General features: G+C 43.3%; 1 protein-coding gene across 2 annotated transcripts in view; it reads left to right on the top strand.

Annotated features, from left to right (window-relative positions):
* NPR3 (natriuretic peptide receptor 3) overlaps positions 1–25,744 on the top strand; it is a 59,533-nt gene that overhangs the window by 21,004 nt on the left and 12,785 nt on the right. For both annotated transcript variants that reach the window (XM_048502711.1, XM_048502710.1), the window contains exon 3: positions 185–351. In XM_048502711.1, the coding sequence (XP_048358668.1) occupies positions 185–351 (167 nt within the window). The remainder of the gene's footprint in view (positions 1–184; positions 352–25,744) is intronic.

The following is a 25,744-nucleotide window of genomic DNA, read 5'->3' as shown; positions in this document are numbered from 1 at the left end:
GATATTGTTTAGACTTGAAGTGGATGGATTGTGTTTTTAGTGTATATATATGCACATTATGTTAGTGCTTTATATTGCTGACTGTCCTTAGCAACGCATCAGGAATACAGCTGCTGAAAAGGGGGAAAACGAGCTCTTTATGGTGACTGGCGTGGAATTGTAAATATTTTTATTTCTCCCTTAGGAAACGGCTCATGGAAGAGGGGAGACAAATACGACCTTGAGGCAAAGCAAGCATACTCATCCCTCCAGACAGTCACGCTACTGAGGACAGTGAAACCCGAGTTTGAGACGTTTGCCATGGAGGTGAAAAGGTCTGCTCAGAAACAAGGAATCAATGATGATGATTACGTAAGTAACGTCTTCTAAACGCTCTCCTTGTTGAATCAGAGGTGACAAAGTGGCCTTTTCTGAGTCAGACTAAAACGACTGGGTGTCCACAAATGTTCAGAGAACTTTCTTTGGTAGCCATTTTTAACCACTTGCAAAAGAAAATGCTCTGTTCACAGTCATTTGCAACAGAGTTCTTTTTGTCTTCATTCTTGCTCATCATGGGGCATCTAAGACATTAAGTACTGAAGGAATGGACCCAATAATCCTTAATGCGTTCTGGTACCAGTCCTTTCATGGTCCTCCAAGTGATGCAAAAACCACTCTTAATAGTGAACAATGTATCCATTCCTCTGAAGATGCCAGCCACAGAGTCAGGCAAAACATCAGAGAAAATGCTGCTAGAACACGGCCATACCGTCCTTACATACAGCCCGGAAAGCATACAGCCCGGAAACCACACAGCACCCCAGTGATTCCGGCCGTGAAAGCCTTCGACAATGTATCCACTTTCTGCCCATCGTCATGAGAGTAACTTATCATAGCCAGTCAACACACTGATTTTTGTTTAGCTGTATCAGTTGATAATATTGGCAGTCAAAATACATGCCCTTGACTACAGATCTGCCTAGGCCCTATACCAATGATGGCGAACCTTTTCAAGACCGAGTACCCAAATTGCAACCCAAAGCCCGTTTATTTATTGCAAAGTGCCAATGCGGCAATTTAACTTGAATAACCCCCTCGAGCAGGGGCCAGCCTGCTATAGCCTTCAGCAAGTCCCACATGCGCTGCTCTGCATCTCTCTAGTATCTCTACCACCTCTGCCCCCCCCCCCCCCCCAGCAGCCATCTGGAGCACAGGCACCGGGCCCGCCAGCCGAGTCCTCCCTGCTCGCTGAGATGCACGCACATCAAGTCCAGTGGCCCAGGCCAGCCTAGATGGGGGGGGGGGGGAATTCCCTGTACGTGCGTGTCCACAGAGAGGTCTCTGAATGCCACCTCTGGCACCCGTGCCATAGGTTCGCCACCACTGCCCTAAACAGTGGATAAGAGTGAATTCTGTCAATCATCTTGACTTTCACAGGCTCTCTTTGAGAAGTCTGGTTTTAGCTAATGTTAAGTTCTTTATCAGCAGATGAAATTTACAATTTGCAAAACAGTACAGTCTCCTAGGGAAATAAGAAAGAGAAGGAACAATGGAGAACCCACTAAAAAGATGAAAAGCTGTATCAACCAGTAGAGCTTCTCAAACTTTGGATCTACATTTTGCATCCTTAAGCAACTTTGTCAATACAACAAAAAAACTGAAAGAAAGTCCCCTATCGCACATGTGAGTAAATTGAACATGGAAATTCTAGCAACAGAGCGTAACTACTCAAGATCCAGACTCGATGGCTTCCAGTAGCTTTGTCTGAGAACAGAGCCTCACTGATATCAGATTTGCAGGTACAAAATCCTCTTTACCCGGACTCAGAGCTCACTGGCATAAAGGAGACCTGCGGAGGACCCCCCACAAAAAGCAGAGAGAGTGGGGTACCTGCCAAGTTGCAGCAAGAGCTGCTGTAGGCAACTCCTACAAGAGTTCGTAGCCCATGGGGAAATATACCTCTGATACAAAGAACAGTAAAGTACAAGATTCGAGCTCAAATTTCACCCCAGTTATGAAATTTATCAAATCAAACCCCAGTTATGAAAGTTATCAGTTTTCATCCCAGTTATTTCTAATAATTGCTGCTTAAGTTTTAATGGGTTTAAGTTATATTTTTGTATTGATTTGCTGTGTTGGAGAACAGCCATATTGTGAGCCGCCTTGAGCCCTTCGGGGGTGAGGCGGCCTATAAATCTAACAAATAAATTAAATACATAAATAAATAAATATAAGGAGGACTTTCAGGAGTTATCTTCACTGATTCCGGTTTGGAGAAAGCTACCCTCTTTTCTTAAGAGAAGTACTACAGAACTACAGTCTTGTCTGGCTTTTTCAAAGAAGCAGGAAGCAGAGAAGAGTGGATTGTGAGTAATAAGGACCTGCTTTAGTTAAGTACCTTCTACTTCAAGAGCCTATTGTGTCAGAGACTGTTCTGCCATTCAGCTTGGAATGCTAATTAGAATGTATTTGAGAAAATGACACCTTGCAAGAAGAATGCCCAGGCGCAAAGCTCTGTGTTGACCCCTAAAATATGCCTCTCTCAGGAGTTGCTGGCTAAAATTGACTTAATATCATAAACTATTTTGGATACCAATGGAAAAGTGAATAAAATAGATGATGATTTGAAGATTAAAAGGGAAGTTGCAAAAATCACTTCTTTGGAACCAGGGTGTCAGTCATTTACTGAAGGACTTCAAAACTATGAACCTCAGAATGGATACTTTGGAAGAGCAACTTGCATCTTCAGAAAAAGATAAAGGAAGAGACTCTCAGGATTTAACATTTATTAGAAATAAGACAGAAAGAGAGATTTCTAAGGTTGAGGGACATACATGAAACAGATAATGAGAATGTTACTCAAAGGATAATACAGACTCTAGTTGACTTTATGGGGAAATCTGAAAATGAGTTGAATGTAGAAATTGATGAGGTATTTAGAGTGAATTGAACATTTGCTAAAGAAAAGAAAGTTCCTAGGGATATTTTAGTAGGCTTTGTAAGAAAATGTCTTAGAGATGAAATATTACATGTTCACTATGAAAACTAACTGAAAGTCAATGGTATAGAGGTTCTAGTGATGAAAGAGATACCTCATAAACTGTTGAAAATAGGAAAAGATTATAGTGACTTAACAGATGTTTTAAAGAAAAATAATATTTAATTTAAATGGGAAATCCCAGGGTGGGGGGGGGTGTCTATCCCTCCAATTTAAAGGTGTAAGAGGAAAGATTTTGGACATTCAGGGAGAAGGAGGGTGCAAGGACTTTCTGCATAAATATAAAAAGGAGCTACATTAGAGGAATAGGAGAGTTGAAGTAACTTAACACTTATAATAACCTTGAAGAAATATTTCTGTAAGTTAGCTTCTGGTTTACCACAGCTGTTTATTATCTCTAGTCTTGGCTCCACCTTCCACAGTGCTCTGTCCCAAGTTCTGACACCAGAATCTTAAGAATGCATGTAGGTGGTACTTCATTCTCTTGCTACAAAGTAGGTTGCAGTGGCGAACAGGAGAATTTTAGGAAGACCATCTCAGTCAATTGCTGTATTCACAGGAGACTAGTAAGTAGGTTACCAACAAAATGATAACACAAATGATGAAAGGGAAATAGAAGATTTAACAAGATCTGAGTCATGGCTCAGTGTAGCGCACATGCTGTACACTCGGGCATCTCCTGTTACATTCTAATCTGGAGAACCAGGTTTGATTCCCCACTCCTCCACCTGAGTGGCAAAGGCTTATCTGGTGAACCTGATGTGTTTCCGCACTCCTACATTCCTGCTGAGTGACCTTGGGCTAGTCACAGTTCTTCAGAACTCTCTTAGCCCCACCTACCTCACAAGGTGTCTGTTGTGGGGAGAGGAAGGGAAAGGAGCTTGTAAGCCACCTTGAGTCTCCTTGCAGGAGAGAAAGGTGGGGTATAAATCCAACCTCCTCCTCCTCTGTAGCAGGTGTTGGGAAAGACTTGACATCCTGGAAAGCCACCGCAAGTCAGACATTACCATGTTAGACAGGCCAATTTCAGTTTGTGTTACAAGGCAGTTTCATACGTTCATATATAACATATGATCCAGCGTTTTGGATTTATTTAAGACATTTGCATGTCTTCCAGCCAAATAGGGTCTCCAAGGCACTGAGGGCCGTTTTGTGACTGGCAGAGAATTGTATTCTTACAACAGCTCCATACGGGGAGTTATTGTGGCGAAGGCAAGGAAGAAATAGCCAAGAACACAGCTCAATGTTATATAGGTACATTTGTGGCAAGCTCTTTTTTTCCCTACTGTGGGGACGCACAAACCTCCTCAGATTTTTGGAATCTAGGTTTGTTTCCAGATGTTCTATAAGTAGCTAGTATGTAGGCTTTGGGTTTGCTTCTGTGAGGTAAGGATTGTGGTGCACAAGGACGTTGAAATCCCTAAGGCTGCATTAATATATAAACAACTAAGATTTATTTATTTACAGGTCGGTTTTTAAGGAACAACCCAGTAGCACAGCTCTCTAGGAAGACAAAGTATATTATGTATATATCGGTACCATCAGATCTAGAATGATTTTAATTGGTTTTTATCTTTGTTTATGCTGGTTTTCTGTAGTATTGAATATGCTGCAAACCACCCTTAGGGGAAGAGTGGCATACAGGCCTAATAAGTAGTAGAAATAATACAGTGGAACCTCAGTTTTCGCCAGTAATCCGTCTGGCAACTATTGGCGAAAACTGAGTCTACGCTGTCTGCGCAGGCTCAACACAAACGGCTCAGCCAAGGTACGCAAAAGTTGTCGGCAAGCCGACAAAATCCAAGGCGACCGATGAAAACCAAGGCGGAAAACTGCTGGCAACAATCGGCGAAAACCTAGGCTCCACTGTAGTAGCAGCAGCAATAATAGAAACCTGGTTTTGAGATTCCTTACAGCTGAGAAAAGCGAGGTATAAATCCAAACTTCTTCTGTTCTGCAATCAGCATCCTAGGCGGTATATTTCTCCTCCACTGGCCAGTTCCCGCTCATGGACTTCTTTGTTGCAATTTCCTTCCCCCTCTGAGGAATTCTTTGCGGCTGCAAACCAGTTGCTGACTTCTTATTCAATATTTTACTTCGGCTTCCATACATTACATTGATCCATTGGGCATGGCTGGCCCAGTCATTGCCGATCAGATCGGATTTCCCCCTACACTCCCATCTCCCAGTCTCCCGACAAGTCCTTATATGTTATCAGTGTATTAGCTAAGGGCCCACTAAAATGAGGCCCTCCCAATCCTTTTATAGCCATTTCCTTTCCAGATAAGTACTGCTCAGGCTTCACTAGCTCTGACTTTATTAGGGTTGCTTGAGCTCCTGAATTTCTCTAACCAAAGATTTTGTTGTTCATATACACAAATATATGGTTTCATACATTCATTTGTAATCCCTACGCCCATTAGACCCACGAGAGGTTTCTACTTCAGGAGGATTTGCTGTTTCTGTCACTTGGCGTTTTTAACATCCTCTGCTTGTGTAACCACACAAGTTACCTCACAGGTCCTGAGGTATTTTTCTTCACTAATTTGGGACAACTGCATCTTACATGCCCTATTACAACACCTCTTACATGCCCTATTACAACACCTCAGTTCTTCAGGTTCTCTCCTAGTTTGAGGAGTCCACTTTGTACAGTTGGTTGGCCTCCTGGTCATCATAGCATCTTTGTTCGGGATTATCTCTGATATAACTGCCATGGTTGCACTTACCGTTGTAAGTATTTGGATTCTGTTGCAGTGATAGAATGGTGTCAAAAATTCCAAGTATCACACGAAGAAGAATGAAAGTTCCTTATCTTTTTTTTAGATTAAATAGTAAGCAGTGAAATTATTTTCCCTGATAAATTAAAGTTTATTTTCCTCATACATCTTTACAGAAAATGTAAAGAAACATAATGTAAATGTGAAGAAGTGTGATCGCAGCAAATGAAAATGGATAAGAGGGCAAAGTTCTTCCTTCAAAGCAATAGTTGAAGTGCACTACTGTACAGTATCAAGTGGTGATTCACAGATGTTTTTATGGAATATTTTGATAAATACTGGATGTTTGGTGTTAAATTCAGTCAGTTGAGGGGTACGCTATCAGAGCAAAACAATTACACCATTGCACTTGGAACAGTCCTCTTTGGCTTGGTATCTGAGCTGCTGAATACACCGTTTGACAGACAGGATGTCAAGAGGTAGAGAATGCCCCTGTCCAAGTCTTTGGCTGTTCAGGAGCACTGAACTGTAATCTTGGCTGTTTCTCCTTCTCTTCCTCATGAGCTTACCCTCTCTGTGGTCATAGGAATAGCGGGAATAAAGGTTCTATATTTAGTATGGTGCGGCACTTATTGCTAATGAACCAATTCCTTGTAGATGTAGATAATTGGAAGCAGTCACTTGGGGTAAAACATTTTTTTATGCGAAATATGACAAAAGGTTAATGGGTTTTGAAGTGTATATAATTATTCCTGATGCCCCCCTGCCCATGCAAATCAGGATCCTTGAAAACTGCTTTAGTGAAGTGGAATAGAGCAGCAAAATTGGCGCTTAAAAGAAGTGCTGTAATCAGAAGAGAATATAAGAGTTACTCAGCAGTCAAGCGGGGGGGGGTTTGTCAAAAAGAAACTGCTTTTTGTTCTGTTATCCTGGAATCTATGGACAGTGGTGACTGCCTGGGAACGTTTCGGAAGGGCGTACAATGAAGTCACTTGCTAAAAAGGCTAAAAATATTGCTTTGATCAATGGCTGTCCCAACGTTTACAGCCAAATAGCTACAAAAGCTTGTTGCCCAAATATCAGAGCCCTGAAGGGGAAAATGGATGCACTGCTTCAGCATCCAGTCACCTTCAAGAAGTGGAATGAAATGTATACACTACACAACACCTAGAAACTGAGGGGAAAGTTCAGGAGGCTATGTGCATCCCCTCAAGGAGCAGCAGTGGCGCTGTGGCTAAGAGCAGGTGCACTCTGATCTGGAGGAACCGGGTTTGATTCCCAGCTCTGCCGCTTGAGTTGTGGAGGCTTATCTGGGGAATTCAGATTAGCCTGTGCACTCCCACACATGCCAGCTGGATGACCTTGGGCTAGTCACAGCTTTTCGGAGCTCTCTCAGCCCCACCCACCTCACAGGGTGTTTGTTGTGAGAGGGGAAGGGCAAGGAGATTGTAAGCCCCTTTGAGTCTCCTATAGGAGAGAAAGGGGGGATATAAATCCAAACTCTTCTTCTTCAATAGGGAAGAAAAGGCCTGTCACAAAATCCGTCTTAAACAGATGGGCATGCTGGGTAGTTGCCCGGGGGCCCCCACAAGCATAGGGGCCTCATGCTAATCTAGATTATAGCTACGTAAAAAAACAGGAACGAAAGCAAAGTGTGTGTCTTATTAGATGTGATAGATCCGAAGAAGAGGTACTTCTCAGTGAAGTGAAAAGTTCAAGGTGGAAACATTCCTTCCTGGTCTGGACTCTCTAATCTTTGAACTAAAGTACAGAAGCTTATTCATTGATTGGATCTAATGTTTCAGCCTCCAGTAGTCTGAAAAGCAGTTAGTTTCCATTAGGCTGGAACAAAAAATGTGAACATCTGGCTAATGGGTATCACAAAGCCCTTGATTAGGGTGACCTTTTAAATGTACATGAGCATCTCAAAGCGCTAAATTATTCTTGATGAAAACTGCGAGACTCTCCCTGCATTGTACAGAAAAATAATTTCAGACGCTGAAATTGCATTCAGAGTGTCCCTGGGCATAGTGGTGACCAACTGGGCAGGAGAACGTTCATTTTCAAGACTGAAACCAATAACCAACAAATATATGCTGACTTTCATCAACCATTCACATTTTTTATTCCTGAGTAGTTTTGCAGGTAGGAGCCCTGCCCGGGAGGGTCTGTAATGCTGTTATGACCGTCCTGCACAAAATGAGTCTGAAGGAGAACAAAGGTCAGAAAGGGAAGGTTGCTTTCTGAGCTCCCACGAGCAAGAGGCCCAGTCTGAAGAGGGAAGGCCACCGACACAGCTGCTGAGAACTGCACCCAATCCTTGTATTGGGAAGCCGCCAGGAAAATAGGATAACATAATACAGTGATGGCGAAAGCGCGCGAGACCAGGCGCTGGTACAGCCAAAACCCACTTGACATCGCGCCCAGTGCCAACACGACAGGTTAACCTGCCTGAATACTGAGGTTTTAGTTTAAAAAAAACAGTTAGAAGCTCAGAAGTACGTGCACAAAATTAAACTTGGTGGCGCAACTGCGCAACACTTCGAATGGGTGATTCGACTTCCACAGGAGGGTATACTCAGAAACAAACAACCCAATTACTACCAACCCACCTTACTCCCAGGTAAAGGATGGGTATCGGGTAGCCCTAAGATATGTGTGTGGGGATTATTGTGTGTGGATTTTCCGGTCCCCCACACATGGCGAACTCTGTGCTGTGTGCCCACAGAAAGGAATCTGGAAGGTTCTCCTCTGGCACCAGTGCCATAGGTACATAAGGGACCTTCCTGTTATAATTTATATTACAGCTTTCTGGCATTTCAAGGCAAATAACTGGCTGCTGCTTTTACTGGCAGAATACATTTGTTTATGTATTTAAAATAGTGATAGGCTTGCCTTTCCCTCAGCCATTTCAGACCCAAGTTAGATTAATAGTGTGCTAAACATACTTCAGATACATTTAAACCTGTTACCAGAAGTTAATATCAACTGTAAGAACAGTTTCCATCAAAATGTCCTACTGCTTCCCAGCTAAAAAATCTCCAATAATGTTTAATCTTTTGGCATTTCAATGTTATGCCAAGTTACTCAGAAAAAAAATGGATTTCAATAAAACTTACATCCAGGTAAAAGGAGAAACTGGTGGTGGTTTGTGCCTCTTCGGAGTATGTGACTGAAAGTAATCAAATGCTTTGCCAAGAGAACCAAGAAAAGATGGCTTGAAGGCCACGGTTTTTTTGGTTTTGCTGTCAAGTCACAGCTGATTTATAGCAGCCTCATAGGGTCTTCAAGGGCAAGTGTGGAGCCAGCGTGGTGTTGTGGTTAAGAGCAGGTGCACTCTAATCTGGAGAACCGGGTTTGATTCCCCACTCTGCCAATTGAGCTGTGTAGGCTTATCTGGTGAACTAGATTAGCGTGTGCCCTCCATGCCAGCTGGGTGACCTTGGGCTAGTCACAGTTCTTCGGAGCCCTCTCAGCCCCACCCACCTTACATAGTGTTTGTTGTGAGGGAGGAAGGGAAAGGAGTTTGTAAGCCCCTTTGAGTGTCCTTAGAGAAGAGAAATGGGGGGTATAAATCCAACTCTTCTTCTTCAAGAGGTGGTTTTCCATTTGCTGCTTCTGTGTAGCAGCCCTGGATTTCTTTGGTGGTCTCCCATCCCAATACAAACAAGAGCTAACCTTGTTTAGTTTCCAAGATCTGGTGAGATTGGGTGAGTCTGGACTATACAGGTCAGGGCATGATACTGGTTGTTTCCCCACTTACCTGCTGCTGCGCGCAACTCTCCCCAAGTAGCGTGGGGTCCCCCGGCACTCCCCATTACAGGGGCAGCGACAACGCCCGGCTAAGGCTGCGTACATCACACACTTTCCCTCTCAGTCTTGGCGTCATTCCTAACTCCTCAAAACTGGTGCCTTTGGGCGGCAATGTGGGTTTATTATGGGAAACCCGGGAGCATTAAATGGCAGCGCGCTAGGAGTAGCATGCAGCAAAGGGTGGTCGAGGTAAGTGGGGAAACGACCACTGCTGTAGTTGGCAGTATTTTGTCCTGATAACTCACTGTTCCTCATCTTATCTTGGTGTCTGTACTTCAGGGATATCACTCAGAAGAAGAGAACATAATAAATCTCTGGAACCATAGACTAGACTCTTTCAAGCATCCCTTGGCTAACATGGCAGATGTTCCTTGGTCATCCACTAACATGTTCTTGCAAAACCAGCAGCAGAAGGGAAAATTCCTGCTGTTTTTTAACAGCGAGTGAAAGAACACCTGAATTACTGATTCAGCATGCCAAGACAGTAAGAAATACCACCAGCCAAAAACAACAGGAGTCACTTGGATTCTGTTGATACCACCAGTTTATATTTGCACACCAGCCTGGTAGTGGCGGCACACCTATTCTGCCGTCCCAAAGGGGAAGGAATCTAACTTGGATCAAGTCTGCTGAACTAAGTTGGGCTTACTTCTGAGTAGACCTCTTTAGAATTGCCCACTTTGTTAATCTTCTGATTGCTGTACCACTTTTTAATATAGAACACATCTTACTTCCGGGCGTAGGACTAAGCCTCACAAAAGCGAGAAACACAGCGACTGTATTGATTCAAAAGCCTGAATCATCCGTTAACAGCTAAATGAAACTGCCGTTGGAGAAAATTATTTATGTATAGCATGTCGATACTAAAAAGAATTGTCTTTAAAAGCAAAATGATGCACCAGCAAAGCAGCACACGTTAGAGCAGACCTGGGCATTATAAGGCCCGCGGGCCACATCCGGCCCGCCAGATGACCCTGACTGGCCACCCTGCCGTGCTGGGGAGCGAGGCGCCTTTGAAAGCTCCGCAGAAGCCGGTTGCCTTGGCTGCCGGCTTCTGCGGGGCTTTCAAAAGCGCCTTGCCCCCTGCCTTTTGGCCCGGCCCTCCAGAATATTTTCTATTTCTTATGCGGCCCCATGGAAAAAATAATTGCCCACCCCTGCGTTAGAGCGTAGGTATTCTGGAAGCCTGAAGGACGCTTAGGGTGAAAATAGCCTGACCTATGTTGGTTAACCAGAACGTTGTTTTTCAGATAGAGTTCTATTGCTGCTTGCTTTTATTCGTAATTCTCACTGGGTATTGAAACTGAGGCTTTGGCTTTCTTAATGCCGCTTTACCACTGCTGGTTTGAGGCGTGGGCTTTCATGAAATGCGGGTTTTTTATTTCCAGCCTGAACTTTGAGTTCTCTTTTATGACTTTAGCTGTTTCAATAGTTGAGGTTAATGAGACCACCCATATTTTGTTGTTTCTAATTAAAAAGCAAGATATGGCCGGGGGGGGGGCTCAGCTAAATTAGTTAACGTTTTAGCCATGTTGGCTGGATGGAGGTGTCATTATGAGCTGTGAACTCTGATCTGGTGAATCAGCTCTGTTTCCTCAGTCCTTGCTGGGTGACCTTCGGCTAGTCACAGCCCCACTTACCTCACAAGCAGGGGGACATATGGGGTCAAATGTCCCTGGGCTAAAGCCATTTAGTCATGTAAGGGGCAGAAAATTGCCCCCCCCCACACACACACACACCCCTCCTCCTTCCCCCGTGTCCATTCACTGACTTCAGGACCTGGTGCAAAAAAAAGTTGTTTGGTCGTGGTGGGGGAGGGTGGCCACTCATATGGGTGGGGGGTGGAAAACTCAGATTTTGCACCGGGCTACATTTTCCCTAGATATGCCTCTGTTCACAAGATGTCTGTTGTGGAGGGGGGAAGGGAAGGAAATTGTGTGCCACTTTGAGACTTCTTAAAGGTTTAGAAAGGTGGAATATAAAAGCCAACTCTTCTTTTTGAGGGGATGCATTGTTTGGGATCAATGCTCAGCACATGCAGGGGAAGATCGAAAAGCCTTTGTAACTGGTCTGCCCGAAAGAATGTGAAGTATTATTTTATTTTCTTTGGGGCGCGGGTTCCAATAATAAAAAACTCCAAAAGAAGCCCAAGTCGAAATGAAATAAAGATCTGAAAGACTTTATTTAGCCAACTACGGGCAGAGACAGGATCAGGGGAGCCACACAAAATGGCAGCGTGTTCTCACTTTTATAGTATTAATGACGGGTTACATCAAAATGGCAGCAAAGAATACACCCCAAAGTACCTACATCATCAATCAATCATACAAAAGGTAGAGATTTTCCCTGTTCCCACAGTGTTTTGGGGTTGTCCAAAGTCACCATTGGAAGATTTCACCCTTTGACGCCAAAGTGAACTAAAAACCCTTATTTCTTCCATCATCAATGTTTCTTGTTGCCCTGTTCTTTGGCAAAGGAGTGTAGAACATTCCCATAGACGCTTTCCTGGCTTACATGAAGAAGGCAACGGCAGTATCAGTCTGCGTTTTAACAGGGATCAAAAAACAGTATAGTCTGCGCTTTTTGTATAACTTTAGCGAACAAAGGAATCTTTGGGCCTATTGTGGAGACCAGCGATTATTAGTGAAAGAATAGGTTTGAGGCCTGCATGATTTCTTTGGTCAGCAGCTTTTATGGTTGCCATCTCTCCATTATAAGGAAAAATAATGGAGGGAAAGAAGAGTTTATCTTTCCTTTATGAATCCAAAATCCTTTTCCCTTTCTCTTTCTTATATTTTCTTTATTGCTCTTACTTTCTATCACTTGCTGTTTCTTTCTTTCTTTCACTCTTTTCCTTCTGCGTTTACATATTGGGCAAATGCATTTTTTTTAGAATTGGACAGACATTGGCAGCATCCTTTTTTTCCCAAAAGAAAGAAGGGCATCCGTTATCTGCAGCATTTGCAAGAGGCAGAGGCACCGGTCTTCTGAAGTAACCTGTTTGGTATCCTACCGCTTATCTGCAAAAGCTACTCGGAAGGCAGCAGGAATGGGAACGTTTGTTAGCTGATGCATAATATATTCCATTTCTCCTAATCACACGCAGCCAGCCTGATATTACCCATTAATTAGGACAGCCCAGCCTCTGAACTGGTGTGAGTGGGGGTTAGTAAAATCAATGAAAGAAAAGCCAAGAATGTAACCTGCTTGGTGGTGGGTGCCCTACTTGTCTTTCTCCTAACCAGCTAAGCAGGATGAATGATAGGCAAGCTTTTGTGTCCTCTCAAATGCAGCAGAAGAGAAAACAGAAAGGCTGCTACCAGGGAATAATTTGTACAGTTGAATAGGTCTATTCAGCGGCTAGAGTGCTTTACTAATTGTCTTGGAAAGAATGAAAGAAACCCACAAGTTGAGTTTTGGAAGCAAGGTTGGGGGGGGGGGGGGGGAATTCACATGTCAGCCTGTGTTTTGCTGGGAGAATTGATCCACTATTAATTAGAAAGTTTGGAGCGCAGCTGTATGGGCCACCGAAGTCAGCAGCTGTTCTTGCTCTTGCTTCCGGCGAAAGGTCAGCAGTGCAGTTCCAAGCAGATTTGCATCTTTCTGAATCCATTGAAATCAGTGGGCTTAGAAGGATGTAACTCTGCTGAGAATTGTACAATAAATGTCAAGATTCCCAACTTTTCCCAGGCCAGAAAATAGACTCTCCTCTTATATCTTAAAAATAACAGACTTGGCACTAGACCTTTAATTTGTCTCCTTATCTTTTCATGATTTCATGGAAGCTTTTAAGTGAATCATATCTGTCCATGTCGGATGGATTTCATGTAAGCTTCTTTTCACCCAGTAAAACTTAATAAAACACTATTAAAAAACTAAATGTTCCCCCAAATTCTCCAGTATAAATAGATCTATACTGAGATCAGGCTGGGCTCCAGATAGCATACACACAACATATTCCTGAGATTAGAAAGCCAATGTGATCAACAGGAGTATAGTGTCTAGACCAGCGGTTCTCAACCTTCCTAATGCCGTGACCCATTAATACAGTTCCTCATGTCGTGGTGACCCCCAACCCTAACATTTATCCATTTTACAGACGGAGAACACTGATGCAGAGAGTCTTAGGCAACCCCTGTGAAAGGGTTGTTCGACCCCCAGGTTGAGAACCACTGGTCTAGATTGAGGGATGTCATAGCACCTCTCTATTCTGCATTGGTCAGACCTCATCTGGAATACTGCGTCCAGTTCTGGGCACCACAATTCAAGAAGGAAATTGACAAGGTGGAACGAGTCCTGAAGAAGGTGATCAAACAACAGAGCAATGGGTCTGGAATCCATGCCATGCAAGGAGAGACTTAGAGATCTGGGTATGTTTAGTCTGGAGAAGAGAAGGTTGACATGATAGCCATGGTTAAATATTTGAAAGGATGTCAAGTTGGTGAGGGAGCAAGCTCGTTTTCTGCTGCTGCTTCTTTGGAGGTTTTTAAATAGAGGCTGGATGGCCATCTATCAAGGATGCTTTGACTGTGTATTCCTGCCCAACAATGGGTTGGACTTGATGGCCCTTATAGTCTCTTCCACCTCTATGATTCTTTCTAGAATCCCAAGTCCAACATGGAAAAGAATAGCATAGCTGTATGTTAATGAAGAACTCATAATCATCAAACATGTCATGTTGGTGAGGGAGCAAGCTTGTTTTCTGCTGTTCCAGAGACTAGGACCAGGAGTCATGGGTTCAAGGTGAAGAAAAAGAGATTCCACCTAAACATCAGGAAAAACATCCTGACAGGAAGGATTGTTCGACAGTGGAATACACTGCCTCGGAGTGTGGTAGAGTCTCCTTCTTTGGAGGTTTTTAAAGAGAGGCTGGATGGCCATATGTCGGGGGTGCTTTAATTATGTATTCCTGCATTATAGGGAGTTGGACTTGATGGGCCTCGTGGTCTCTTCCAACTCTGTGATTCTATGAAACAGCAAAAATGCCTGTTCCAGTATCCACAAGTCCTGCCAAATGAAAGGTGTGTGTACTCCCAACAATGAAAATAATCAAAATGCAATGAAATGGCAAACATTTCCAAAAAAATACATTAGAACCTATGGTATGGCACAGCTGCTTAATCAAGCTCTTCAATAAAACCCATGGGGGAGTCACAATTTTCCAAGTATACTGAAGATTTCTCTTCTTTCAGTGTTGGAAAAGGCAGATTTCTTTGGCTGAGACTTTTCCGGTGACCCCGAATTGACATTCGCTATCAGTGTGTTTTGCAGCAGAAAAAATGTTTCAGCAAGGGTACTTCAGTCTTGCCAAGTCGAATGCAGCTTTTTTTTTCCTCCTCCAAAATCGTCCTTCTGACTGGACATGCCGGGCAGCTGTTTTTGGTGATAGCCGTGCAATTTCTGGAGAGTTTATTTTTGGCCTAGTAAGGCATTCTTAGCAAGCACAACAAAGATAACGGGTTTGTTTCCATTCTTGGAAGGCAGCCCCTGAGGTCAGCTAATCCTTTAATAAGAAATTGGCTCCCATCTTCCAAGAAACCCCATGCAAAATAGTTGTATTAAGCTGGATGCGGAGAGCTCCAGTTGAGATTAGCAAGTGAGAGGCAGACCGCAGGGAACAGGATATTATTGACTGAAGAGACCTGGCTGCAGCTCCTCACTGTGCATTGAAACTCACTGGGTGAATCAGGGCCAATCGCCATCTATCAGTTTAGCCTACCTTACAGGGTTGTTGTGAGGATAAAATGGAAGAGAAGAGGATCATGAATGTCATCTTAAATTCCTAGGAGGAAGCATGGGATAAAAGTGTAACAACGGATGCTATAGTTGGATCCATTAGTGATTTCCATTGATGGGAGTACTGTCGGTCAGCAGAGTGGGACTTCCTTACCTCCCCCTTCTGCTGGCAGTCCCACATGCTCCCCAGTGGTCCTACTGGGGAGGACACCCCCAAAATTGCAGGGACAGGAGTCAAAAGTTTGCAGTGAAAAGGGATAATGACTGAAAATTGCCCATTCTGTTCATGGAACTCATTCAATAGATTCCAGGAGTTTGCTTTTATACCCTGCTTTTTCTCTGCCTTTGAGGAGTCTCGAAGCAGCTTACAATCACCCCCACCCCAAAAAATAAGCATCTTGTGAGGTAGATGGGACTGAGAGATTTGGGAGAACTGTGACTAGCCCAAGGTCACCCAGCAGACTTCATATGGAGGAGTGGGGAAACAAACCCAGTTCTCCAGATTAGATTCCACCATTGCACCATGCAAGCTTTAGAAGATTTTAATGGGGTTCAGGTGGAATAATGGCAAAGAACTACTTCCAGCTACTTCCTCAGCCTTCTGTGGGTGTGGAGGGAAAGGGCGGGGGTTCTGTTGCCATCTGACTTCATTTGATTTTTGGAACTGTTTTACTGACTTTTATATATTGGTTGTTTTATACTATTTTTATATTGTTGGGTACGCTGACCTGAGCCCTTCAGGGGAGGGCAGGTTATAAGTGTAAAGAAATGAAATAAAGAAATAAAGTGTACAAATGCATAAAGGCGGCAGCAGGGGCGGGGGAGGGACAGAGGGAGGATTCCAGTTACAGTGGAACCTCGGTTTTCATTGGTAATTCGTCCGAAAAGAATCGATGAAAACCGAAACCGATGAAAACTGAAGTAAACTTTTCCATAGGAATCAATGTAAATCCAATTAATCTGTTCTAGGCACTCCAAAAAACATACCAAAAGCACATTTTTGGGTGAATAAACATAGTGTTTAATGCTGAAAACAGTAGCAAACAATAACACTAGGACCAGCTTCAGAGCCGGTGGAGCAATGTCGCACCAGAAAGCTGTCCAAAGAGGTCTGTTTCTGACGCCTCTTTAAGATTTGTCTGAAATGGGGCAAGACATTGTCAAACAAGTTGCAGACACAGCCTGCTACAGCTTTGTCCAGGTGATTTTTCTCCACAAACCCCTGCACCTTACTGCAAATTGATGAAAACCGAGGCAAATCTATGAAAACCGAGACAAAATTTTCACTGAAAAAATTGATGAAAATCGAAACCGATGAAAACCGAAGGCAGTGAAAACCGAGGTTCCACTGTATTGTTGCTGGAATGGAGAAGCAGAGGAGCCCTGATGCGCAAGGGTAAGATTGTCGCCCTTTGGATCCTAACTAAAGGACAAATTTTGTGAGCGTTATTTTCATTCTCCCAAGTTCTACGAATCAGTGCCTTCTCTGCAGCTGCACCCCACTACAGATGTATTCAGAATTGTTCATGCAGATCTAATGGGTGCAAGTGTTCCCCAGTTTACAAACCCAAAAGACTATGTGAACTCTTTTCACTGCAACTAGTGTAGACTGTTTTGAATGTACTGCAAGTTATGTCGCCCAAAATAGGTAAAATTTAGTAATGGGGACAACAAATTGCATTTGAGACCCTTCCGCACATGCAGAATAATCCACCTTCAGTGCACTTTGCAGCTGGATTTTACTGTGTGGAATAGCAAAATCCACTTGCAAACAGTTGTGACAGTTGATTGAAAGTACGTTATTCTGCATGTGCGGAAAGGGCCTCAGCTCGATTGGAATCGATTGTGGGGTCCAGCTCGATTGGAATCAGTAATCATTAACTGCATCCTAAGTTTCTGGTCCTTGTGGCAGAAAAGAGAAGCTTGACCTTTTTGATGATAAAGAAGCCCATATTTGAAATTATCCGTGCGTGAAGATAAAACTGAAATCATCTGTGCGTGAAGATAAAACTGCCTAAGAATACCGTAGAATAAATTAAGTGCTCCAGACATTCTTTGATGTAGATGCTTTTCCTATGGTAGGCAAGGGATGTTACTCAGTTGGAAAAAAACATGCAAAATAGAACTGGTCTCCCATTTATGGAATAGTTAAGACATAGTCCTTGATGCTGAGCAAGCTGTACCCCAAATAAAGCAACCTATATTTGAGTAGGTGCTGTGGTATAATTCTGTTTAATGAAAAGCTGTGTGTTTAGAGTTCCATGTTTCCACTAGATGCTAAGAAAGTCTGTTCCAAAGAGAAATCCCCCGAGGGCAATGAGACCTTCAAGCCACCACCAGGAACTTTTAAAGCAGAGATGAAATTTATATTTAGGGAGGTTGGATTGGGAGGAGGATTTGGACAGTGTTAGAGGGATCTGCATGCTCTCAGCACAATCCACTGAACCATTTTTTTCCATGTTCAGATTGTTTTCATTTTTTTAAAAAAAATTGATGTGAAATGTAATACTGTCCGATAGGATGGCTGCCTTTTAAAAATTAAGGAATCGGGCTTCAAAAAAGTGCTCAGTCTTGAACAGTTGAAGCTGTGCTGCTGCAAACTCTTTGACCAATAGCACCAAGATGTCTGCAACACGTTATGATAACTGTACATATATTTAGAACACTAGATGGAAGATCTTGCTTTTGTAGGCTTTAATTTTGGGAGTGGGAGGGTGAGGCAGTTGCATAACATCCTAAACCAGTGTTTCCCAACCTTTTCAACGTCGTGGTACCCTTGACCTCACTCTTCATATCTCAGGGTACCCTTGAGGTTCGTTTGATTTTTTTGTGTGTGCATTTTTAAAGGTTTTTTTCCCCATTTTTGGCCTGTAGGTGGGGGGAGTGGCAAGCAGGGGGAGGGGAGGGAAAGCAGCGTTGACAGCCGTGTTGTTTGTTTGCCTAAATTCGGCATGGATTGGGGGGATTTAAAAGGAGAGTTCCCTTTAAATCTAACCCCCCCCCCCCATCCACGCCTAATTTAGGCAAATAAAGCAGTGCTGTTTTTCAATGTTGTTTAAAGGGAGCCCATGAGGCTCCCAAACCCCCCCCCCCCTTCAAAATCCATTTGATTCTGGGGGGGGGGGCAGGCGGTAGCATTGTCATGGCACCCCTGGGACGTGCTCATGGCACCCCAGGGTACCACGGAACCCTGGTTGAGAATCACTGTCCTAAACTCTTCATCCAAAACTGAACATTTTAATAGGTATATACATGTCTTGGCTAATATGACAAGGCTGGGTAAAATGTTCCTACAGCCTGATCTTCGGAGTGTTTACTCAGAAGGACGGCTGCTTTCATTGACACCTGATTCTACTGAGCTACATTGAACTCAGGTTCAGAGAACAGAAGGTTAAGAGGTGACATGATAGCCATGTTTAGATGATTGAAGGGATGTCATGTTGGTGAGGGAGCAAGCTTGTTTTCTGCTGCTCCAGAGTCTAGGACCAGGAGTAATGGGTTCAAGGTGCAGGAAAAGAGATTCCACCTAAACTTCCTGACAGTAAGGGCTGTTTGACAGTGAAATGTGGAGTCTCCTTGGAGTGTGGTGGAGTCTCCTCCTTTGGAAGTTTTTAAACAGAGGCTGGATGGCCATGCGGAGCGCTTTGATTGTGTGTTCCTGCATTGCAGGGGGTTGGACTTGATGGCCCTTGGGGTCTCTTCCAACTCTATGATTCTGTGAACCTATGGAACTACAGTGTAAAGAATAAAGTCCCAGTCTGATTGTCAGGTCAACTCCATCTACTGAAAGCTGGTCCAGACTAGAAGGTCTTATGCTAGTTCACCACATTTACATTCTGTTCTCGCTCCAAGCGACTCAGAAATGTTGATAGTGTCTACTTGCTCTGCCCCATGAGGGAGTTGCATTAAGTGCCTTCAGACTATTTTCTGAATCTGTACACACAACATAGTACACACACAAGGCCACTACCTGCCATTTTTTTCATGTTCAGATTGTTTTCATTTTTTAAAAAAAATTGATGTGAAATGTAATACTGTCCGATATGATGGCTGTAAACAAGGGGGAGTGCGTTTACCTACTTACGGTCTTCTTACATGGATACTAGGGTTGTGTACCTGAGGGGAAATTATATATTTTTTTTTCAGATTTGGCTATGGCGAACTTTTATAAATGGAAGAAATCTGGGTTTGCTTCCCCTGTGCAACAAAAAGGAACGTCATTTTTATTCCAGCAGCTGGGGGAGGGGGGTTAACAGGATGTCTGATGTGGAGCCAAGGTTCTGGTTTCTGTAGGAGCTTGATTCAAAGCCTTTTGAAGTCCATGAAAACCTCCCATTGACTTTGCATCGTGTCTTAAATCTGACGAAGTGGCGGCACTGTTTTCACTGGTAAGGAAGGCAGTTCCAGGAATCTTTGTAGGGGGAGATTATTTATTGGGTTTATTGTTTGGTAAATTGGCCCTTGCCAGGAGCTTAGAGCCATTTATTATTTTTTAACACTATGGTAGTAAAAAAAGGATACAATGGCAAACGCTAACAAGAGGTACTGTGTGTGGAGGGGGAACTTGCTTTCTTATTTGTAAGCCATTTATCACTGTGATATACGCCGCATTCTACTTTAGTGCTGCTCTGCAGAGCAGAGGCAAGAGAGATCATTTTGGTGCTGTCCTGAACTGAGCATATTTGAAGTATTTAAAAAAAATTGAATCAAGACACTGGAATTTTCCGTAGGGCTACAAAGATGAATGGCCAGGTAAGGTGCAACTCTTTAGGAATGTAATTATTCCTTGAATGAGGTAGGAATCCGTGAGAGGGATCTTGGCACCTTTCCAAAACTATGCTCAATGAAAAGCTTAATATGTCTGAAAAATAGTATGGTAAAGATATGTCGTTAATAAGTACTTTCTAAAGCTTTCTGCAGACATTATCACATAAATCTTAACAACAGTGCTGCCACAACTGCATCAATTTATTTCCTCAATGTGCATACAGTACAAAACTGGATTTTTCAGGCACAGAATTTGTGAGTTAGGTCAAGATGTTTGGTGCATCCACCTCAATCTTCTGGATGAAACTACATAAAAACCACCATGTGCAACTTGGTTGGTAAAAGATGCTCTGCCCCAGTTTTTGTTGGTCTCCTTCTTTAAAGGTAGAGAAGAATAGAAAGTCAACATGGCCTAGTGCAGGGGTGGCCAACCTATGGCACTCCAGATGTTCATGGACTGCAATTCCCATCAGCCCCTGCCAATTGGCCATGCTGGCAGGGGCTGATGGGAATTGTAATGAACATCTGGAGTGCCATGGGTAGGCCACCCCTGGCCTACTGGATAGAGTGGTAGACTCGACCTTGGGAGACCCAGTTTTGAACCCCCACTTGCTATCATGGAATTTCAGCAGGTGACTTTGGGCCCATTACAAACTCTCAAAAACAGCCTACCTTACAGGGGGGTGGTCATGAGAAACCACAGGATGGGAGAATGATGTACTAAAGATGCTTTGAGTCCCAAATATGGAGGAAAGCGGAATATAAATAAATTCAAATGCAAAAATGCACGAATATAATGCAAATAGCAATGCACAGACTTGCCTTCTTTGCAGCCTCTCATGTTGAATATTCTCCAAATTGCACTTGACAAAAAATGAGACCTCCAGGACATTTGAGTCAGTTGGTGCAACCTCTCATGGTTAAGAACGGCAGATTCTAATTTGGTGAACTGGGTTTGTTTCCCTGCTCCTACACATGAAGCCTGCTGGGTGACCTTGGGCCAGATACAGTTATTTCAGAATTCCATCAGCCCCACCTGCCTCACAAGGTATCTGCTGTGGGGAAAGGAAGGGAAGGAGTTTGTAAGTCACTTTGAAACTCCTTAATGGCTGAATCCCTACCGGGAAATTCAATCTAGATCAAACCAAGTTTGAAAATAAACTGCACCTTTTCATCGAGGTTTCAACCTCCCCACCGCAGCATGTTTCCAGTGAAGGCATCTAGGCCTATCTCGGATTCAAGAAATGTAACAATCCCCACTACCACGTGATCGCCTTGGCGGGTCTCTCCTGATTGGCTGTCGTGCCATGTTGGGGCGGGACCTTTTTCCTCCCGCAAAAACATGCTCACATTATCACATCAGCACGTCTCCCCCGCCAAAGTTTCTGGTTGGTTATCGTTCTCTCGTGCTCTCGCGAGAACAGCACCGCACGCATTGATTGGTTGTAAGGCATTTGCATCACGCTCCACAGCGGGAAATTTGAACCAAGATGAGACCCCCGATCCTCCCCTCCAAACTGGATCGTGTTTTTGAAAAAGTAGTACTTTCAAGCAGGTTCGGCAAAGACACAGGATAAGGGGGAGAATGAGTGCCAGAACCGGGATGGATCCTTGTTTTTCAATGAGGCAGTGGGGAGTTCTTCCTGAATCCTTGATTAATTGACCGTGGGGAATCAGCCAATGTTAAAGAAAAGTGGGGTATAAATGCCAACTGTTCTGCTTCCTCCTCTTATTTTATATCTACGGTTTGTGTAGCCCAGGGGTCTACAACCTGTGGCTCTCCAGATGCTCATGGACTACAATTCCCATCAGCCCCTGCCAGCATGGCCAATTGGGCTGATGGGATTTGTAGTCGATGAACATCTGGAGTGCCACAGGTTGCAGACCCCTGGTGTAGCCGTATTGGTTTATTCGTGCTAGCTAAAGGGCCCATACTAAGACGAATGGAATATTTTGGTCCTGAGGGAGCATTTCATCATGCAAGTCCCCACTTGCAATCTGAAGTGGTGCAATTGAGAAACAGGCTTCGGCCTTTCAAATAATTCCATTCTCCTTTTTGGTCTGTTACATCAGAAGCATTCAGTTTTGCTGCAGGTTTATCCCTTTTATCTAAAGTATTCTGATGCTTCCCTCTTCAAGCCATTTGCATGTACAAGACACATTCATGAAGGTATGACAAACTCAGTTCGTTTTATTAGTTCAGCTTTATCTGCAACATCTGGCTCAAGTCTTCACAGGGTTCTAATTTCCACCTGTGTTTTGTTTAAACGTAGCCCTGCGTCAAACATTTGGGAGATGCAGCCAAAACTGAAGAATGAACAAATAGTTCATCTTTATGGCACACAGGAAAAATAAACAAAACTTTAAAAATAAGAACAAGGAGACTCACAAGAGCTATAAAAAGGTCAGGGAGGTGAAATAATTTCTGCTGCAGAGAAAGAAAGAAAATGGCTATCCCACAGTGGTAGGTCACTGGTTTTAAGAAATGAGGGGGATGGGTTTAAGATTGGGAGGGGGGCTGGGTTTAAGATTGGCAGATGACTAGGAAAACAACTGTCTGTCTATCATTTGGAGCATGTGGAAATAGTTCATGGTATCCTTTTTTTAAAAAAAAAAACTGTACTGTGAGATTAGTTGTGAACCAGTAGTAGGAGTGAAGTTGCTCCTCACTCCCGTAGATCACCTCCTTCCATTCTGCATCTCTCTCCCACATTCTCTTACATGTCACATAACTTCATTTTTTTCCTACTTACCAACTATTCTGTGGAACAAAGGAGGCTTCCAGCTCAGACTCCTGGCTCCAGCCCACCTTTAAGACAACCAAGGCCCACTATCCATTAGGCCACTAACACTGGATTAATTGGGTTGTTGTGGGTTTCCCAGGCTGTGTGGCCGTGGTCTGGTAGATCTTGTTCCTAACGTTTCGCCTGCACCTGTGGCTGACTTTTTCGGAGGTGTATCACAGAGAGAAGTCTGTTAAACACTGTGTCCAGTGAGAAGGAAATGTTTAGTGACACAGTGTCTGGACAGAGTGTAACAGACTTCTCTCTGTAATACACCTCTGATGATGCCAGCCACAGGTGCAGGTGAAATGTTAGGAACAAAATCTACCAGACCACATTAGGAACAAGATCTACCAGACCACGGCCACACAGCTTGGGAAACCCACCACAACCAGTTGAATCCGGCCATGAAAGCCTTTGACAATACACTGGGTTAATTTGTTTGTTTTTTTATTTATTGGATTTTTTTCCCCACTGCCCTTCCCTAGTAGGCTCAGGGGTGGTTTGCAACATCCGATAAAATATGAAACGTTATCAATACTTTAAAACTTACACTATAAAAATACCACTTAAAATGGAGATATAAGCAACATAAAACTTCTACAGACGATCAGTCGATTTATACGTGGGTCCCACCTTTTACTATTTAATTTAGTGGAACCCCAACAGAGGAATCAGGGGGAACAAGAAAAGGGGAGGATAAAAGGAAGGGGAAAAGGGGGAAATTGAGAAAAGAGAAAAAGGAACAGGGAAAATAGAGAAGGGGAAGGAAAGGAGGGAAAAAGATGGAGAAGAGGGAAAGGGGTTTGTCTATTGATGTATTGCCATAGCTAGCCTCAACTGTAAGCCTGGTGCAACAGCTATTCGTTACAGGCCCTGCGGAATTGCATTCGATTCTGTGTCCAACAGTGTCACAGGGGAAAATCACACACAGATAAAACTTCCTCTCTCCCTAAAAGCAACCAGTGAAGTGTGTTGTGCAAAACAGGGTTTCCTATCCAACCCTATGCAAATGCCCTTCAGATGAGAAAACAGAGTTAGTGGTTTGCTTGTGTAAATTTGTAACTCAATAAGAGTAATGCCTGGAAATCTTGGATGAGAATAAGTTAGGAACCTTTTCTCCCATTGCTCTATGACTTGGGGGCACTCAATTGGGCAAACTTGATGGGCAATTTATTCAGGATAGACAAAAAGAAACACTTCTTTCCTAAACAGGTACCGGTAATTAAATTATAAAGACAGTGATGATCACGAGCACAGATTGCCCTAAAAGAGGATTTAACTGATTCATGATTCGTCAGTGGCTACTAGTTATGGTGATTGAAAGGAAACTCTGTATTTAGAAGCAGCAGACCTCCGGATATCCATTACAGGAGGCAACATTAGTGGACAATCATGATGTCTATGCCATGTTTTTTTAATCCTTTCTGAAACTGGGTGCTAAATAGATGTACCACTGTTTTATTCCTCCTGAATTGCTGCTGGGTGACCTTGGGCTAGTCACGGTTCTTTGGAACTCTCCCAGCCCCACCTACCTCACAAGGTGTCTGTTGTGAGGAGAGGAAGGGAAAGCCTCCTTGAGTCTCCTTATAGGAGAGAAAGGTGGGATATAAATCCAAACTTCTCCTCTATTCAATAGGGCTTTCATGTTCTTAAAAGCAAACTTCAGGGAGATCTCGTGTCTCTCCACTGTCTGCAGATAACAGTTAAAAGCGACTATGAAAAATGTTCCTGTATTAATTGACAAAAAGGTATTCCATCACTGCCATCACTACAATACCAGTTCCTGTGCGAGTTTTGTGCTTTTGTTGCTTGACTGGTGGGAACCGATAGAGCAGTTTTTGTAGGCCATAAACTTCCCAAAGATCGCTTGCTTTATACGCTTCCTTTTCATTTGGTAGATCATGTCTGCTTCTGGCTCCAGACTGCAAGAAGAGTAGTCTCTGGCTGTCGGATTGAAGGGAGCATTAGGATACTTCAGGATGGCTCCAAGTGTACTTGCTTGATCATAGGGCATACCAGAGAGTGGCAAATAAAACCCTTGTCTTGTTAAAATAAAAGCCACAAAGATCATTAACTTCTTTTCCACAGGCTTTTCAGATATCTTTGATAAGGCCACAGACAGGCCATTATTATCCTACTATGTTGATTTTTGCAAGGATTGGCACAAAATGAATCAATTTTGTTTTACCACTGTTTGAGCAAAACTTTAAGATAGTTTTATCTTGTTCCGTCATGGTTGCCTGATGTTAATGCACTTTCATCATATTTAGGTTTTGCTGAACATTACCATTTTTTTGACAGTGTAACAGTAGTTCAATGCAGTAATAAAGCTTTGCTCTGGTTCTAGGATATGCTAAATGACTGTGGCTTAGAGCAGATGGTTGTGGAACCAACCAGGGGAGAGGTGATCCTAGATCTAATTCTATGTGGGACCCAGGACCTGGTGCAGGAAGTCAGTGTTGTTGAGCCGATAGGGAACAGCGACCACAATGCTGTCAGATTCAGTATCTCAGCATGCGATCAAGTGGCAACGCTACTAATGTAGTTACATCTTCACTTCAGAAAGGGAAATTTCTCAAAGATGAGGGGGATAGTGAAAAGGAAGCTGAAAGGGAAAATCAAGAGAGTCAAAACTGTCCAGGATGCTTGGAGGTTATTTAAAAAACACACAGTCATAAAAGCTCAACTGGAATGTGTTCCACGGGTTAGAAAAGGCAGCACCCAGTCCAAAAGAAAGCCACCATGGTTAACAAGAGAGGTTGAGGAAATTATCAGAAAAAAGAAAAAATGTCTTTTAGAAAATGGAAGTCCAAAGCTCTATTGGATGATACAGAAAAGAATATGGGAGAGGGAAACCACAAATGGTGGCAAAAAGAGAAGCAAGTTAAGCTGTAAGGGAGGCAAAAAAAGGATTAAGGGGAGGAACGCATGGTCATGCGAACATC

The sequence above is a fragment of the Sphaerodactylus townsendi genome, linkage group LG07 (assembly GCF_021028975.2).
Source record: "Sphaerodactylus townsendi isolate TG3544 linkage group LG07, MPM_Stown_v2.3, whole genome shotgun sequence".
Classification (NCBI taxonomy): Eukaryota; Metazoa; Chordata; class Lepidosauria; order Squamata; family Sphaerodactylidae; genus Sphaerodactylus; species Sphaerodactylus townsendi.
Note: the sequence above shows the minus strand (reverse complement) of the source record. Positions and strands in the feature narration are given on the sequence as shown.